The sequence below is a fragment of the Molothrus ater genome, chromosome 5, assembly GCF_012460135.2.
Source record: "Molothrus ater isolate BHLD 08-10-18 breed brown headed cowbird chromosome 5, BPBGC_Mater_1.1, whole genome shotgun sequence".
Classification (NCBI taxonomy): domain Eukaryota; kingdom Metazoa; phylum Chordata; class Aves; order Passeriformes; family Icteridae; genus Molothrus; species Molothrus ater.
In genome coordinates this window covers 56,378,586-56,394,192 of record NC_050482.2, presented here as the reverse complement: position 1 = coordinate 56,394,192, position 15,607 = coordinate 56,378,586, and the positions used below count along the sequence as shown (strand labels likewise).

The 15,607-nt window shown below is 40.8% G+C and overlaps 1 protein-coding gene across 1 annotated transcript in view; it reads right to left on the bottom strand.

Annotated features, from left to right (window-relative positions):
* Positions 1-15,607, bottom strand: part of SCUBE1 (signal peptide, CUB domain and EGF like domain containing 1) — a 192,680-nt gene that overhangs the window by 20,474 nt on the left and 156,599 nt on the right. The window contains exons 10-14 of the mRNA XM_036404941.1: positions 8,428-8,544; positions 6,323-6,445; positions 2,837-2,956; positions 1,680-1,772; positions 15-131 (exon numbers count right to left, since the gene is read on the bottom strand). Coding sequence (XP_036260834.1) covers positions 15-131; positions 1,680-1,772; positions 2,837-2,956; positions 6,323-6,445; positions 8,428-8,544 — 570 coding nt within the window. The remainder of the gene's footprint in view (positions 1-14; positions 132-1,679; positions 1,773-2,836; positions 2,957-6,322; positions 6,446-8,427; positions 8,545-15,607) is intronic.

The following is a 15,607-nucleotide window of genomic DNA, read 5'->3' as shown; positions in this document are numbered from 1 at the left end:
AAGAAACCACCTACCTGAAACAGCCTGCTTCCCAGAATCTTTGGTTTTTTCTTTGCTGCGAGGCCGTAAATGGCATTTTGCATCTTTGATTTTAAAACGAGCTTTCTGCTTGATTGGAGGGGCTGGGGAATCTGTTGATGTAAAGTAAAAAAGCTACCATTGCAACAGAAATGAAACGAGATCTGGATCTTATTTTTAAAAACAGTCTCAAAAGCTTTCTTGTGACTTAGAAAAGAGTCAGCCCAAGAATTACACAGCTTGTACAAGGGGGTTCACTTCCACAAGTTCAATTTTTAAGAGAGTTCCTACCCCTGGGCCCAACCAGGTCAATGAATGTGCCAGCACCATGCTTGCTCTGCACATCTTCTCAGATTTTGGGTGAATTTGTCTTTTACTATGAGAAAGATTAATTCCTACCTTTATTTTTTTTCTGGGCTCTCTGTCTGTGAATTCCCATGTTACTTGTAGCTCTGCTCCTGCTAGTGCCAGTAAGGTTAATTTAGTGGAGCTATGTTGCTGGCAATTGAAAACCATCCAAAGGAGCTGCCTCTATTGCAGTCTGTGGCTTTCAAGCTTTATCCCTCAGTTTTAAACCCAAGGCAGCTTTCACAGTCTTGTTTTAAAGGCTGTTATGCAGTCATGCAATGAGTAGAAAATGGAGCTGCTGGCTGATTTCCTCACGAAGTCCCTGGAGTAAAAGACTGGCCTGGATGTCACCTGCCAGCAGCTCTGGGATGCCTGCTGGCCCTGCAGAATGTGGAGGGTGGTCCCAGATGATGCCACAGTGTGGGTCCCTCTTTCCTTGGTAGGGCTTTGCTGAGGCAGGACTTTAGAGGTGGCCTGATCCTGTGCCACAAACAGGCACATCTGCTGCCAGGCTGTGTCACTCCACAGCACTGTACCTCCCAGCACATCCCAGATATATAAGAAATACATGGAGAACTGGAAAATGGGAGAGAAGTACAGCAGGTATGCGTAAGGTGAGCTGACTCTTCCTACTGGTGGATGTTGTTTCAGCTGTTTCTAATTTTGCCAGGCTTCAAGTTTTTGGGGAACATTGGCTACCTTTGATGCCTCAAGATTTTTACTTTTTATAAATTTTCAATATATTTGTAGCTTTGTAGACCATTAATACATGGTTATATAACTCCTGGTATTTTTCTTACCTTTTCTCTTAGATTTTAGAATAATAAGCTAACCCTACTAATACATATTTGGAATTCTGTTTAGCCTTATTCTTAAGAAGAGAATTCCTGACAAGGACATCTTATTTTCTACCAGAACTTAAGAGACAAGAGAAGAGAGCAAAGAAGCCCCAAGGGGGCTGACCCATGGGTGGATTACTGGGGTAACTGATTTCCTATTGGATGTCCCAGCCAGATATCCTAATTAATTAACCTTACAGAATTACAGAAATCCTGTACCACATGTACATGGAGCCATATTTTGTGCACCTGAAAGCTGTCATTGAAGAATTACTTTTTTACCTTCCCATTTTTTTGCAAGAATTACTTTTTTATCTTACACCGCTTCAACCCTGTGGCAAGGCTTTTCCGTCTGTTATTAGGCAAGACCTTAACCCTTGCCTTACCTAGGAATGAGCCTGATGTCCTGCAATCCCCGAGGTCCATGCCCTCCCTCTGGGGCCCAGGACAGGGGAGCAAGCAGGGCAGACCCACCTGAGCAGCTGGGCAGGGTGGAGTTGCGCCTGGGCTGTGCCTTGCCGTGCTGCACGGGGACGCCGCAGCTCAGCGTGTAGCTGTTCTCTGAGTCTGGGGGACAGAACACAGTCAGCACACGGGCAACAGCCTCACCAAACTCTGGGCTTCAGCTTCTCAGAGCTGCTAAACAACGAGATATTTTAAGTGCTGAGCTTGGATTTTAAGTGGCTGAAATACTTTGCTAAAAACCTTCGACACTTCACAGTGTTGATGGCAAGGTTTGTTTCTTCCAGCACTGGAATGATACACTTCATTAGTGATTTGGCACAAGGTTAGGTGTGCACAAGTAAAAAATATTTTGTGTTTGTCCATGGCAAAATCCTTCTGCTTCCCTGTAATTTAGAAAATAAACCATGTATTTTCATAATAATTTTAGCTTCAGGCTCCAACAGAACTTATTGGCAGAAACAGAAATGGTGTGCTTAGAACTATAACAGTATTTACATATTACAGAGATAAAACTCTGTCTTGGTGCTTACAATTAGAGAAATGCACAGTTCCACTAATATCTCCTAAACTGGTAATAAAATGTGAATAAAATGTTAGCTTGACTGCATATAATGCCAAGACTAAACATGAAAAGTAGACACCCAAAAATAATCCTGTGCCAGAAGATCTATGAAAAAGGAGTAGCAATCCCCTCCTTCTTCCCTGCAAAAATGTGAAGATGAAAATGACCACTAGCAAATGGTAAAAAATAAAAAGAGGGAGGGGAATGAAATGCCCTATTTTTTATAAATAATACTCAGCTGGACTGAGAGATGTGCCCATGTTAACCAGGATGGTGCAGAAAGAAATTGTTATATATTGAATTGCTGTGGCAAAAGGGAAGGCAAAAATGAACAGTTGATTTCAGTGAATTCTTGTTATTTTTTAATACAAGCTTTTTGTTAGCATTTTCCCACCCTCTCAACTGACGTCTCAAATTAAACAATGAAGGACCAAACTTCTCATGTGGAGTTGACAATCAGCTCTTCTTGATTTAATTTATAATGAGGTTTTGCTCATTTACTGTTGTCCATAACAAAAAATGAATGCAAGAATCATGAATGCATTAAGAGAGAAAAGTCAACAAGTCACATCCTAGATGAAGAGGACAAATAATTTGCACAAACCTGGAACAAAAAGAGTATTGGATGGGCATGACAGGAAGCAGCTCTCTATGCCTCCTGTCTTACTGCACACTAGCTGAGCCTTGGGAGTTGGTTTGGCATTTGGGAGACATTTCACCATCTCTGAGGAGAAAAAAAAAAGAAATGTAAAACAATTGGACACTGCTCAACCCAGCACCTTGTGCGCACACTTGAATACAATGGTGAGAAAAGGCAGGAAGTGGCAAAAACCATAATGACAGATACAACTGTTTCTGAAATAAGCATATATCTCATAAGGGAGGGCATTTGGATTGGGATGTTGAGCTCGCGCTTGAAAATGAAACTCCCTTCACATTTTTAGACCTAAACTCTACATCAGCCTTTCTCTCCTATCCTCCACGTTGGGATCTTTGTGCTCTATGAGCACAATTCTGTGTGCTCATCTTGATCTCAGAAGCAATAGGTAACACTAATCACCTGAGAGGTTCCTTCTCTGCTTTGGAGGCACAGCTCTCTGATTTAACAGACCAACTACACACTGTGCACAATGGTCTGTTTACTTAGATGACCACTAAAATTATATTTTTAAATTCTGTAACTCCCACTGACTTTTGAACTTTAGCTCCATGCTCTAGCTTCTGGAGCTAGAAAACTTCCCAGCCAGGCAGAGGTGAGGCAGCAGATGCTAGGATGGAGATGGATCGTCCTGCTGGCCCTTTCAGACACTGCTGAAATGCCCCAAACAGTGCTAGAAGGGACCCTGTGCCACACACAGAGATCACAGAGCCATTTCTCATCAGTGCCTACAGCATGAGGCACATTGCAGCTCATGTGAAAGAAAAATCCAGCTTCTCCTCTTGGCTTCATGGCAGGATAAAGACAGAGCACCCTGCAGGTCTCACAAGTGACTCTTCATACTTGGGTAAGGCAGTACTTGTGTTTCAGCTGAAGACACATGAAGTTTTTGTTAATTGTTGGAGCAGTCTCTGTGTTTCACTCTGAGAAGATGGAATGACACTGATAACCATAACCTCTATTTATTTTATTTTGCCACTCCTCTGGATTGAAGTGTTACTTAAATACATCTTTTCCCTCACAAATGACAAGGCTCATTCTTGGCTGCAGCTGGCACATGCCATCACTTCCGACAGGGAGGAAGAAGCCTCACTGCTTCCCTCCTTTCCCCAGAGGGCTCCCCTCTGCACTGTCTGCTGACCAAGTGCAGCTGGGCACCTCTTCAAGCAGCTACTTAAATCTCAGCCACGTGGCTGTAGGGCAGTTCTTGCTTCAGCCCCATAGAAATGCTGTTTCAGGTACATGATTTTTCTCCAACTGTTTCTTGCTACTTCTTCCAAACCTGCTCACCTTACAAGAGAGGTTTGGCTGACATTTGTTCTTCTCATTGCTGACTGTAGTACTGTAAATGTCTTTCTTCCTACCTGTCAGCTTGCCAGCAGATCCCACTGAGGTAGGGGTTGCTTCTGACACCAGAGCTGTAGCAGCTAGACTGGTTTGGGTCTACCAGGGCTTGGCAAAAGCCCAGGAAAGCCAACATGAAACCAAGCAGTTCCAAGCAGTAGCTGGAATGAGTGTTGCCTGATTTGGCTTGAGTGCAGAGGAAGAGTCCCAGCAGCCTCCAGCTGGTTTGTATTCCTGGCCTCACTGGTCATTAAATATAAATATATACAAGTCCCATCAACATGCCTGATGTTCACATCTCAGATATGGGAATAATCATCCCTCACTTATCTCCCTCCTAAGTCTTGTATGCTACTCTGGTGATATCTTTAAGGAAACTATTTCCTTGGACTGAGGAGGCAACAAAACATGAAGTGCCACTGCTGAGCAAAAGAGGGTTTTGTTACTGCAAATGTCTCCAAATCACGTGGTATTCAGGATCACTAAATATAAAATTATTCCACTCTTTGTTGTGCTTTTGTAACAATTGAGAATATAGTTTCCTCTCAAAAACGTTGGTAATAAAGGCAGGTGATCAGCAGGGAGATGATGCTCATTTTAAGCCTCACTGAAGTCACCAACGACTAGAGTGTGTATCAATAGACAAGGGTGTTCTATTTCCATCTTCAACTGAGCATTATAAATAAGGAGGAGAAATTTACAAGCAGGAGAATATTTTCAAAAAAGCAACATTCTTAGTAGGCTGAGAGGGAATATAGCACAAATAGTCTAACTTCATAGCAGACTTCCAAAAATTTTAGTCCCAGCTGCTAGCTTACAAAATCCTTTCCAGAGGAATAACTGGTATATGGCAAGGGAGACCTAGTGGATAACTAAAAACCACAGTGAGCTATTTCTTGCTGTCACAATGCTTAGCTCTCTACATAGCAGGGAAGGTAATAGCCAGGTAAGCAGGAAAGTGAAACACTTAATTGTGCTTAGGAAGAACATAGAGGCAAAGGCTGGAATTCAGCTTGAGGCTCTCACCCCCCACCCCACCTTTGTTATAAAGTGCTTACTATACTGCTGTACCCATGTAAAAAAATGCCACAATTGCATGATCACATGAGGCCAGTGCAGTACTCTCTGCTCCAGATTAAGCAGTGCTTTCTCTCAGTATGTGCAGACATTCCCTGAAGGGAGATCCCCCTTTTTCTTGTTCTGTCTTGCTCCCAATTAGGTATTAGGTATCATCCCCAGATGTGCCTATGAGAAGTTATTTGTGTCTAAAAATGTGGCCATGAAAAACCCCAGGTATGCTGTTCTCATTAAAAATAAAAAATCAGAATTAAAATCTCACAGAAAATACTTTGGCTGTAGCCATGATCAAGATTTGCTGTGCTTCACGTAAGACTCCAGAAAAATAAGTTATCTCTTTAAAGGATACAGAAATTCAGGTCTGCCACTTGCTGGCACTAGCAGCAAGTACCAAATTTTTCTGGTCTCAGGAATTGTGTTCATTTTGATTAATACTTTTAACACAGCTAGTATAAAGTCAGTACTTTATATGAAGCAGGACTTCTTCAGAGATAACTTGAAAAATTGGGGTGTGGTTCTGTGAATGTCAGTATTATATCCTACCATGTCCTACTTGTAAACAGTTAAATATTTTGAATATACTGAATTAGTGTTAGAGGTAAATAGAGTTATAGCTGACATTACAGAGATGGGAAGAGGGCAAATTAAGGACAAAAGTATAAAATACCTAAGATGATGACGACAACAACAACAACAACAACAACAACAACAACAACAACAATAATAATAATAATGATAATAATAATAAACAACTTAGATTTCTGTGAATGGATTAATAAACTTAAAAAAAACATTCCACACAAATAAAATCTAACATATTGATCATTCACTAATTGACCTAGAATTGTATCCTAGCCCAGGGAGCTCCAAAGGTGTTTCTGAGTTTATAAAATGAATGTGGGGATCTAGATTGTGAAAATGCAGCCTCTCTAAAACAAAACCATGGGCTTTTGCACCCTCCTGGAGAACACATTCACCACAGTCACCTCTGAGTCACACTTCCACACTTACCAACACAGTCCTTTTTATTCCAGTGCAGTTTCTTTCCAGGTGGGCAGACACACTCATAGCTCCCCATGGTATTAAGACACCGAAAGTCACAGCTACCATTGCTGATGCTGCATTCATCAATATCTGAAAACATATTTAAAGTTGTGAAGAGTCTTAACCATGTGTATACACATATACTGTACATTAGGACACGACTTGCATAAGGAAACTATTTCTACTGCATCTTCTACATTGGAGCCCATATAAACATGTATAAAGGCAGACAGTGCCAAACAACTGTAGTGCATATTGCATGTATTTGTCCTTAAACTGTACAGCTCCTACTCTCCCAAGGATTTATGCATTTGACACAGTTTACTTGCCAGGACCAGTTACACTGAAATTCCTGGATACAAAACATGCTGCTCAAAAGTGTCTGCAGCATCTGGACAACAATGGACAATACAGAAAAATGGCATAAACCTCTGTGAGATTACATCACTTCAGCAAAACAAGGAGGTAAACTCTCCACAGTGATTCCCAGAGTTTCTTTTAGAAGTTCAAGTGAAGGAGGAAATGATGCTTTCGAAAGAAACTAAGCAGTTAAAGGGTAGTTTAGAGTTCCACTCCTTGAATAAAAATAAAAGGTAAAGCTTGAAAGAAGGTGAAGAAGTTATGTATGTTATCACTGATATTCCACAGAAAATATTTTGACTTTTGATGCATTAGAAAAGTATTTAGCCAGTATGAAGTGTATCATTTTTAGTCCATGCATTCAGCATTCATATACTCGTGCCAGCAAGGTCAATCTCTCATCTCCTCTCTTTCCACCACCAGAAAGAACATTTATTTATTTCATGAGCTGAAATGACACCAAATCAACAGCAGACATACAGAATTCCTGATGCTCTGGCTCACTGGCAGACCTCAAAATTAAGCATCAAAACTAAGCAAGGACTAAAACTAATGACAGACCTAAGTGGTAAAACTTGGGGCCTGGACAAGTCTGGATTCAGAGCTGTGATTTTGCATCTGCTCATAATGGAAAAAAGCAGGAGGTTTGGATCCAGTTATGTTTTTGCTCAAAGTTCAGCACTGAGTATTTCCAGTGAGAGTTTTGGTCCTTCTTCAGTCTTACTGAAAAGACTGAAACTGAACTGAGGCTGAAGGTTATTTAAAGACTGAGGCAGAACCCCAAACTTTGAGGCTTTCCCTAAATTAGTGCATTAAGTAATTAAGGAATTAACAGTGAAACTGAAGATCAGTCTCTCTACACCTCATATAACACAGGTCCCAAAAACTTTCAGACTCTGAATTTGCATTCACAACTGCTTTTAAGTGGGGTCTGTTCCCAAACTGCTTCCTTAGATGGACTCTTATTTCTCTTCCTGCCTGCCCCTACTCTTATCAGGAATTCATGTGATACTTCTCCACAAAAGAGAGACCAGCATCCTACATCCTTCTCCCAGAAAAGAAGCCATGCAGAGATACCATTAGCAGTGTTGACATTACAAAATCAGGTGAATGCAGCCCTCAGAAGTGAGGGGCCAGCCTTTGTTTCTGCTACATTAGCTGAACCTCTGATTTGGTCACTGTGGTAATGCTGCACTTCAAAAATATCCCTCTCCTACAAAATGAAACATTACAGGACCAATTCTTTCCAGTCATGCCAAAAAGGTTGAAAGCGGGTCCCCAGAAGATGGGAGGAAGATCCACCACAGCCTTCTGTTAGGCATGTCAGACGCAGTTTATGCCACAGACTGCTAAGGACAAATGCCATCAGAGCCAAATATGCAAACTTTGCAAAACTGACTTCTTTCCCCTATTCTCTTTGTTGCTAATCATATGATGCCTCCCTGCAGTAGTGAGTAACCTCAGTCCTGTGGAAGTTCTGATCAAAAATGGTGGGACATTGGTTTTCATTGGTGTTTTTCTCTTGGGAATGCTTCAGCATATTTGAGATACTGAAATTTTAGTCGCACCCAGCTCATGATATTTTAAGTGTATTTTAACATTATATCTTTATCATCTTGAGTTATAAAACATTAATCTAAAAGAATGAGTGTCTCCGTAAACAGTTCCCAAAGCAAACAAACACACATGTAAGCAAAACTCAGTTTCCAAACCTCCACAGTGCGTCAGTCCATACAAGGTGTAGCCTTTGTGGCAGAGACACTCAAAGCTTCCAGGGTAGTTGATACAGGTGTGGTCACAGGTCCGTTCAAAGGAACACTCATCTATATCTGAATGAATAGAAAAACCATTAAGAAATCAGATTTAATCAGGTTACACTGAATGACTGGATTTTCTCACTAGGTTGCAATGCCTTGTTACTGATAGAATATACTTTACCATCCCATGTAAAATCTGAATAAAATATCATTCTCATTCCCCTAGTGCCTTGTAAAGAAAATACTCACAGGTACATGGAGAAGAACAAGAAGAGATAATTTGGTAAAACCCAATGAAGGTTGTATTATGTACATTCCCCATTAGATGGCAACCTTTAACTTCTGATCATACTGACCCAGCAGGGCTGGGCAAGTATGGAGCTTTTGGGGAAGTTAGTGGCAAAATGGAAAAAAGGTTTAGGTTGAATCAAGCAATTCCCTCTTTCACTGCCCAATATGCTGACATCCTGCCCAACAGGACAGGGAGTTGCTCGCAGACTTCTGCTCTGCCTTACAAGACTGTACAGACTTGCAGAGGGTAAGCAAAATACTGCCGAAGAATAAACCCTCATAAGGAATGAACAGGCTGCACCTAGCACTGAAAATATTAGCCCAAAGCCCACATTCTATCCAACTCAAGAAAAGATTACCTCTTCCCCTTAAAAAAAAGCCAGGTAGCTCTAATTATCACTGCTCAGTAATGTGAAACCCTGGCTTACACAGCCTCTTCCATCCAGCAGGCTATGAAAAAAGCAACCGAGAGCACATTGCTTCCAGGACAGTACAAAGGCTTTGCTGAGCAGGTGCTGTGGAGGTTGATATGACAGCAGCCCTAACAGAATGGACTTGCTGGAAAAATTTAAGGTACCTTAAACAGCAATCTCTGCAAAATAACACTTTTGTATTAATTTTATTGTTGTTGTTCTTTTTTTCTTTTTTTTTTTTTAATAAATCCTCTTCTGTAATTAATTTTTCTGCTTACAGGTCAGAAAATGGAATACAATGACATTATTTGAGAGTGGTCATTTCAACAAATCTCATTCCTCCAATGTTCCTGAGTTATAAATGAATGGAATAGCATTCCTATGACAATTTCCACACTTTCTAGAGCTAGTTTTTAAGAACAAAACCTGAACAACACCATTACAAATGTAACTTAGACTTTCATATTGTGCATGCTTGGAAAGCTGTTGGTGTTTGAAAACACTTGAAAACTCACCATACTTCAGGGGATTCTAACCCAATTCCTATATTCAAGTATTATTTACAAAGTTTTGACATTTCATGAAGCATTCTAAGTCTCATTCTGTTATTATAAATACAAATGCTTACCTTCCAGAACTATAAAATTAAGATTTCTTGTATGAGTACACAAACCCAAATCTGTGTGAGAGTTTATGCACAAATTTAGAATGACACATACAGCTATATTTTATATGACCTCCAACTTTAAATGTTTCAAAACATTCCCACAAAAGATAATTCACAATGTAGGAAGCAACTGTTCAGGCAAATTCATAACATAAAATGAAATAAACATGATGAACAGAAATCTGTGCTGTCCGGTTTTATGTGTGCATCACAATCACTTTATCTGATAAAGTTACAAAAAGATGACAACTGAGCTTTTCTCTTTCCTACACCCATTTAATTTTAAATACATTTTTAATCAATTTTTAAATATTATCATTTGAGTTCTGAAAGTAATTTCTTTTTAAGGTTTCTTTTATAGTCTTGGAAATGTGCAGCTTTTGAATTCACAAAAATGGCAAACTGTTTCAGCTTTCTCTAAATAAATACACAAAGTAAAATCATTTGGGAATGAACACTGCAGCTATAGTTTAAAGGATTTTTAATGTTTAAGATGCCAAATCATACATCATGGTTTCATTCACGTGTAACCTTGTTCACTACATGGAATTGCAGGAGGTTTACAAAAGCAGTTCATTTTCTGGCCTCTGACTTACCTCAGGAGTCTCTTTTTCAGAACCAATTTCGTATTTCTGAACAGCGATCTTAGCCTGCACTAGTTTAGTCCATAGTGTTTATGCACTGCTTCCCATGCAGAACTGTGTGTTGCTACATATAGGGCTTGTTTGTCTTCCATTAAGGAGGATGCATTTCCCTCTTTGCCCGTGGAAGGACAGTTTGCCTGATGACGTGACCACTGCTTGCCAAGTACCAGGCACTCAGGATGGCCAAATGCATTTCTGCTCCATAGCTTTTTCCCCCTTGAAACCCCTCAGCCCCCTCCTGCTGCTGCTCTCAGACACTCAGGCTGCTGAGTTCAGCATCCTGCTGGAACAAGGGAAGCCCCTGCGCAGGCTCCCCTGGCTGAGCCTCAGCCCTGGCAGCTCCCAGCTGAGGCAGGCAGGGAGGGAGCCAGCTTTCTGCACAATCACCAGCCCCCTGAGGAATTCAGCACTTGTCATAGAAAAGGCAAAAATATGCACCACATACTCTTCATTACAAGAAATTGGTGGTGTGATACAGGATGCTGAAATCCTCCCCTACTTTTTTTTTTTAAACTCTGAAATCTGTGCTCTGGATGATGTTATCCCCAGGGTCCCAGGAACTTTGAAGCTGGCCCTCACACATCTGTGGTGCTTCACAATACCTCTCCATGTTTAGCCTGAAAGGATATGCTTATTTCCCACCACCCTCACGACACAGGTGTATCTCACAAGACACCACAGAGTTGGGAATTTGACCTTCACAGCCCTGGGTTTCAAATCCTCCTTTACCACAAGAACAGAGAACAAACATGGGGATCTAAACCCTGTCTCCTTTGTACAAGCAACTCTACAAAATCTGGTAGCCTCATCTATTTAAGAGAAGTCAAAAAATACAAAAGCAGAGATGTGGCAGGTTACAGTCACGCTCCCACCACCCTGTACACACTCAAACACACAGACATTTAGGTATTGTGTTGCTCTGAATTTTCCCCCTCCCACATCCCAAAATAAATACTTATAAATTAACTTCCTGGGTCTAAGGTACTCTTAAAATTATTTAAAGTTATTAAAATTTATTTTCTAGACTGTTTGGAGATAAAAAGTCAAAATCTTGTGGTTTTGAAGTACTGCAGTGGAAAACTTCAGCTTAAAGGTGAAGTTTGTATTCTATTTTTGGTTGCATTTGGCATAAATTCACATGCAGTCCAAGCTGTCTCCGAACATTTCAGATTTGCCAACGCACTTATCTGACATCAAACACATTTTTTAAATTTTACTTAGCCAAAATTTCATGGCACATTCACCACTGCAATCAGCGTAGGTGACTGTGCCATTCCAGCAGATTAAGAGGTGTCTTCACAGCTGAGCTGTGTGAGGCTTACAGGGCCTAGGGGGCCAAATTCTCTGCTGGTAGCACACAATTAGTCTCCTGCCAATTTTTTTTTAGGAATACTAATGATACATATAAAATCTAAGAAAGGAGCTCCCTACTTCACAGCAGACCCAGTGGAAGTGCTAAGTTCAGGGGCTGGAGCAGGAGACCTCCAAAGGTCTTTTCCAGACTCCATCAGGGATTCATGGGCCCACTGCCAGTGCCAGAGTTCTCTTCATGGTGTCCTGCACTGCTGACAGCTCTCCTTCCAGTCCCTGTTTCCAAGACATCCAGGCATCATCTCAGGCTGAATAAAGTCCAGTATCTCTTCTAGCAAGCCATGTTCTCACCTCCAAAGAGAATGTTTGAGGAAACACTCCTTAATTTTTCCCTAGAATGGATTCAACTAAAAGAGATTGTTCAATGGTTTAATAAAAGAGCAGGATTTCCCTGGGGTTTTGAGGGAAGCAATTTTTGGCAGTAGTGGCCATGCTCAATAATATTAGTTTGGCTAGGTTCCTATTATTTTAAGTCAGCATTTGGATTTTATTGTTGATTTTTCAATCATATGTAGCTTTTTTTTTTTTTTTTCCAGTTCAGGCTTTCCCATGTTAAACGATCCCATAATGATCTTTATTTTTCTTGAATGTAAAGATTTTTAGTGGGTGTCAGATTGTCAGTACTGCAAAGTAAATTCTTCTATCTCCAAAAGGGAGCTACCAGAGATTGAATTTCTTCTAAGTTTCCTCAAACAGATGTGTCTCAAAGGTGACCTGAGGGAGCAGGGAATAAAGCAGCTCATTTTCCATGCTCATTCAAGTCCCTGCCCTTTCCACTAGCGCTGCCACTAGACTCCCAATTACAGTAGCACCAATTGTTCTGTGGTTTGTGTGATGTGGACACTGACTCATTTGTGGACATAGAGTGCAGGGCACCCAGAAGCCATCACACAGCAGCGATTTTTGCTAAGCCTGGACCTGAGCTGGATTCCAACCAGCAGCACTGAAGTGAAAGGCTCCTTTCTGTACTGTTTCCAACCCTCAGACACAGTACCCTGTACTCCTGATTGTCTTCGCCATAAAATAAATTTCTGAGTAATAAAAAGGAACCAGTGATCAGGAAATCAAAGCATAAAGCAGGACATTTCCAAAAAACCATTAGCATTACAAACAAGCAGCCCAGCACCAGACACACCCAGGTGAGACTGGTAAATCCTGCTGGATTTAGAGGTGTTTTAGAACTGCAGACTGATGCGGGAACTGCTGTGACTCCCTGACAGAATGCACATATGCAAACTCACTTGCACAGAGGTGGGATTTGAGGGTTGTGGTTAGAGAACTGAAGAATTCAATGCCCAGCTTCCCAATTTCACATTAAAAATCTACTTCAGAAATGAGGATTGGGCCATCTCTGTTTTCCTTAATGTAATTTTGTTAATATTAAGAACAAGTGAAGAAATTGTTTAGAGAAAATTAATGGTCATCTCAACATCTTTTCTTGAGACATACACTAAGTAGCTAGGTCAAATTATGAAACTGGGAGCCCCCTTCCAAAACACAGGTCATATATCATAGCTGCCAAAGAGTTTAGTCTTGAGCCTGGAGTATTTTTCACCTGATCTGAAAATAAAAGCAGTAAGGAGAGATCACTGTTATTTGGTGGTGCTATTTGTGCTACAGAGAACAAGACAGGAATGGCTCAAAGGCAGTCAACAAAAGCTATAACAGGCATGGGGAACAGAGTGCAGACTGTAAAGGTCCTGGACACTGTAAGCAAAAAACCCATCTTACATTTGATTTGTCTGCGTTTGGTGAGGCAAGACATGAAGTATGCACTAGATAACTGCCTATTTGCAAAATAGATAAATTAAATTTAGATATACTATTTAAAATATAAGTAAAACAGAAAAGAAATATTTTTTACTAAGAAATTGAATGTACAATAAAAATAAAAGGATATATCTATCTCTACTCCTTCATCAGTAGAAGTGACTGATGACACCCTGAATGCTGGTAGATCAGTCAAAAATGGTCATTTTTGATATTACAACATTACTTTAAAGTGCTATTACAGCTGTGAGTCCATACAGTCCCAATCCTCCCAGTAAGCTTAGGTATAACTTGATTATGGCAGCAAAGATTTTTTTCTATCTCATAACTGCTGCCCAGGCTGCTATGGAGAATATCCACCACAAGGAACCTGTGGCTTTCAGATTCAGGTGTTGGTGGGGGTTGAGCCCCAGGCTGGGAGCAGTGGCCCAGGTGTCCCAGTGCAGTGGGCACAGCAAAGCCACTCTCAGGGCACTGGGGTTATCTCCTAACAAGGCCACATTCTCCTCGTGCAAAGGCCCACTAGATGTAGCTCTGTTTTGTCCATCTCACACAGCCCTGGTTTATTTTTAACCCCCAAGCCAGATGTGGACTCAGTGTGGAGCACCCCAGGCCATGCACACAAGCCAAACTCTAGTCAGAATGTTTTGTATTCACCTTTCTCAGCTTCCAAGTTATCGGCTCCTGTGAGAAACAGAGCCTTTCCTTGTTCTCATTCATTAAGCACACATACATAGAAACTCTAAAGAAGTGTTACATGATGTTTTTAAAATAAACACTAATGCTTTTTTTGTATGTAATTTGGCTGAAAGTTATACTCTGTCTTCTCCTGCCCCCACCTCCACTTTCTGTGGGGAGCTGATACCACCCATGTAATGTTGTTCACCTCACGGCTGAGCCAGCCCGGTTTCCAACAATATTTGACAGACATTAGGGAAACCACATATCTTAATCTGAGTGGTTGCTGGACCACAGGGAGCCATGATTCAAGCTATGTTCCCCAACAAATGCTGGTTTAAATTTAATGCTGGGAAGGCATTGTTTTGCTGCAGCAGCCACGTGATGGGGTTTGCACCACATCTCAGGTTTTTTGATCCACGGTGACTTTGCCCTGTTCACAGTTAGTAAAATGCATCCTCCATGTGAGCATGTAGCTCTTTAATACACGGCCAACCCTGACCAAGAGGAATGGCTTACAGCTAACTTCTCCTTAAGTCTCAAAGCCTACAAAAATAAAACCAATGAAAAGGAAGCAGGGAAAGATGTAGTAATGTACAAATTTTCTACTTCATTACCTTCCCATGGAGTGCTTCTGGAGCAGGCTAACACCAAGGGGGAAAAAAATAGCCATAACCCCAGGCCTTTAAAAGTAATTGAAAACCCACACCCATTTAGACTACCCACTGCATTACTGAGCTGCAATCATCCTGCTGCTGAGACTTAATTGTTAATAATATACCTAATGACCTGCAGAAAAAACAGATCTGGCATTAATTGCTGTACTTTTAATGGGAAGTGCTAAGTGCCCAGGTAGCACAGTCTCATCTTGTAGTTCAGAAATTGGAGTGGGAAACCGTCCATTATGACTAATGTTGACTTGGAGTAAAGCATTTATTTATTTAAGAACTTTATTGCTCACAGTTAAGTATGTGATTAATGAAGACCAAATGTAACCCACTAATCAGGGGCTGAAAGACTTCTGAAGGAAATTGATTCTGTTCGCAAGGAAATGTGCTTTTTATTAGAGATGATTTGTTAAAATGCAAAGAAGTAATAAAACAAATAAATGTATATAAACAGCAAAAGAACCCTTCAGTATATGTTTGAGACAGAGGCAATAAATAATTAGAAACCTGTGACTTATTATGTAAGCATCCCACTGAGGAGGTATTTAAAGGATTTAGCAGTACACAACGAAGTGACTGCTACTCAGCTTAAGGGATAGGCACACAGTGTATAGCTGTACTAAGGACAAATGT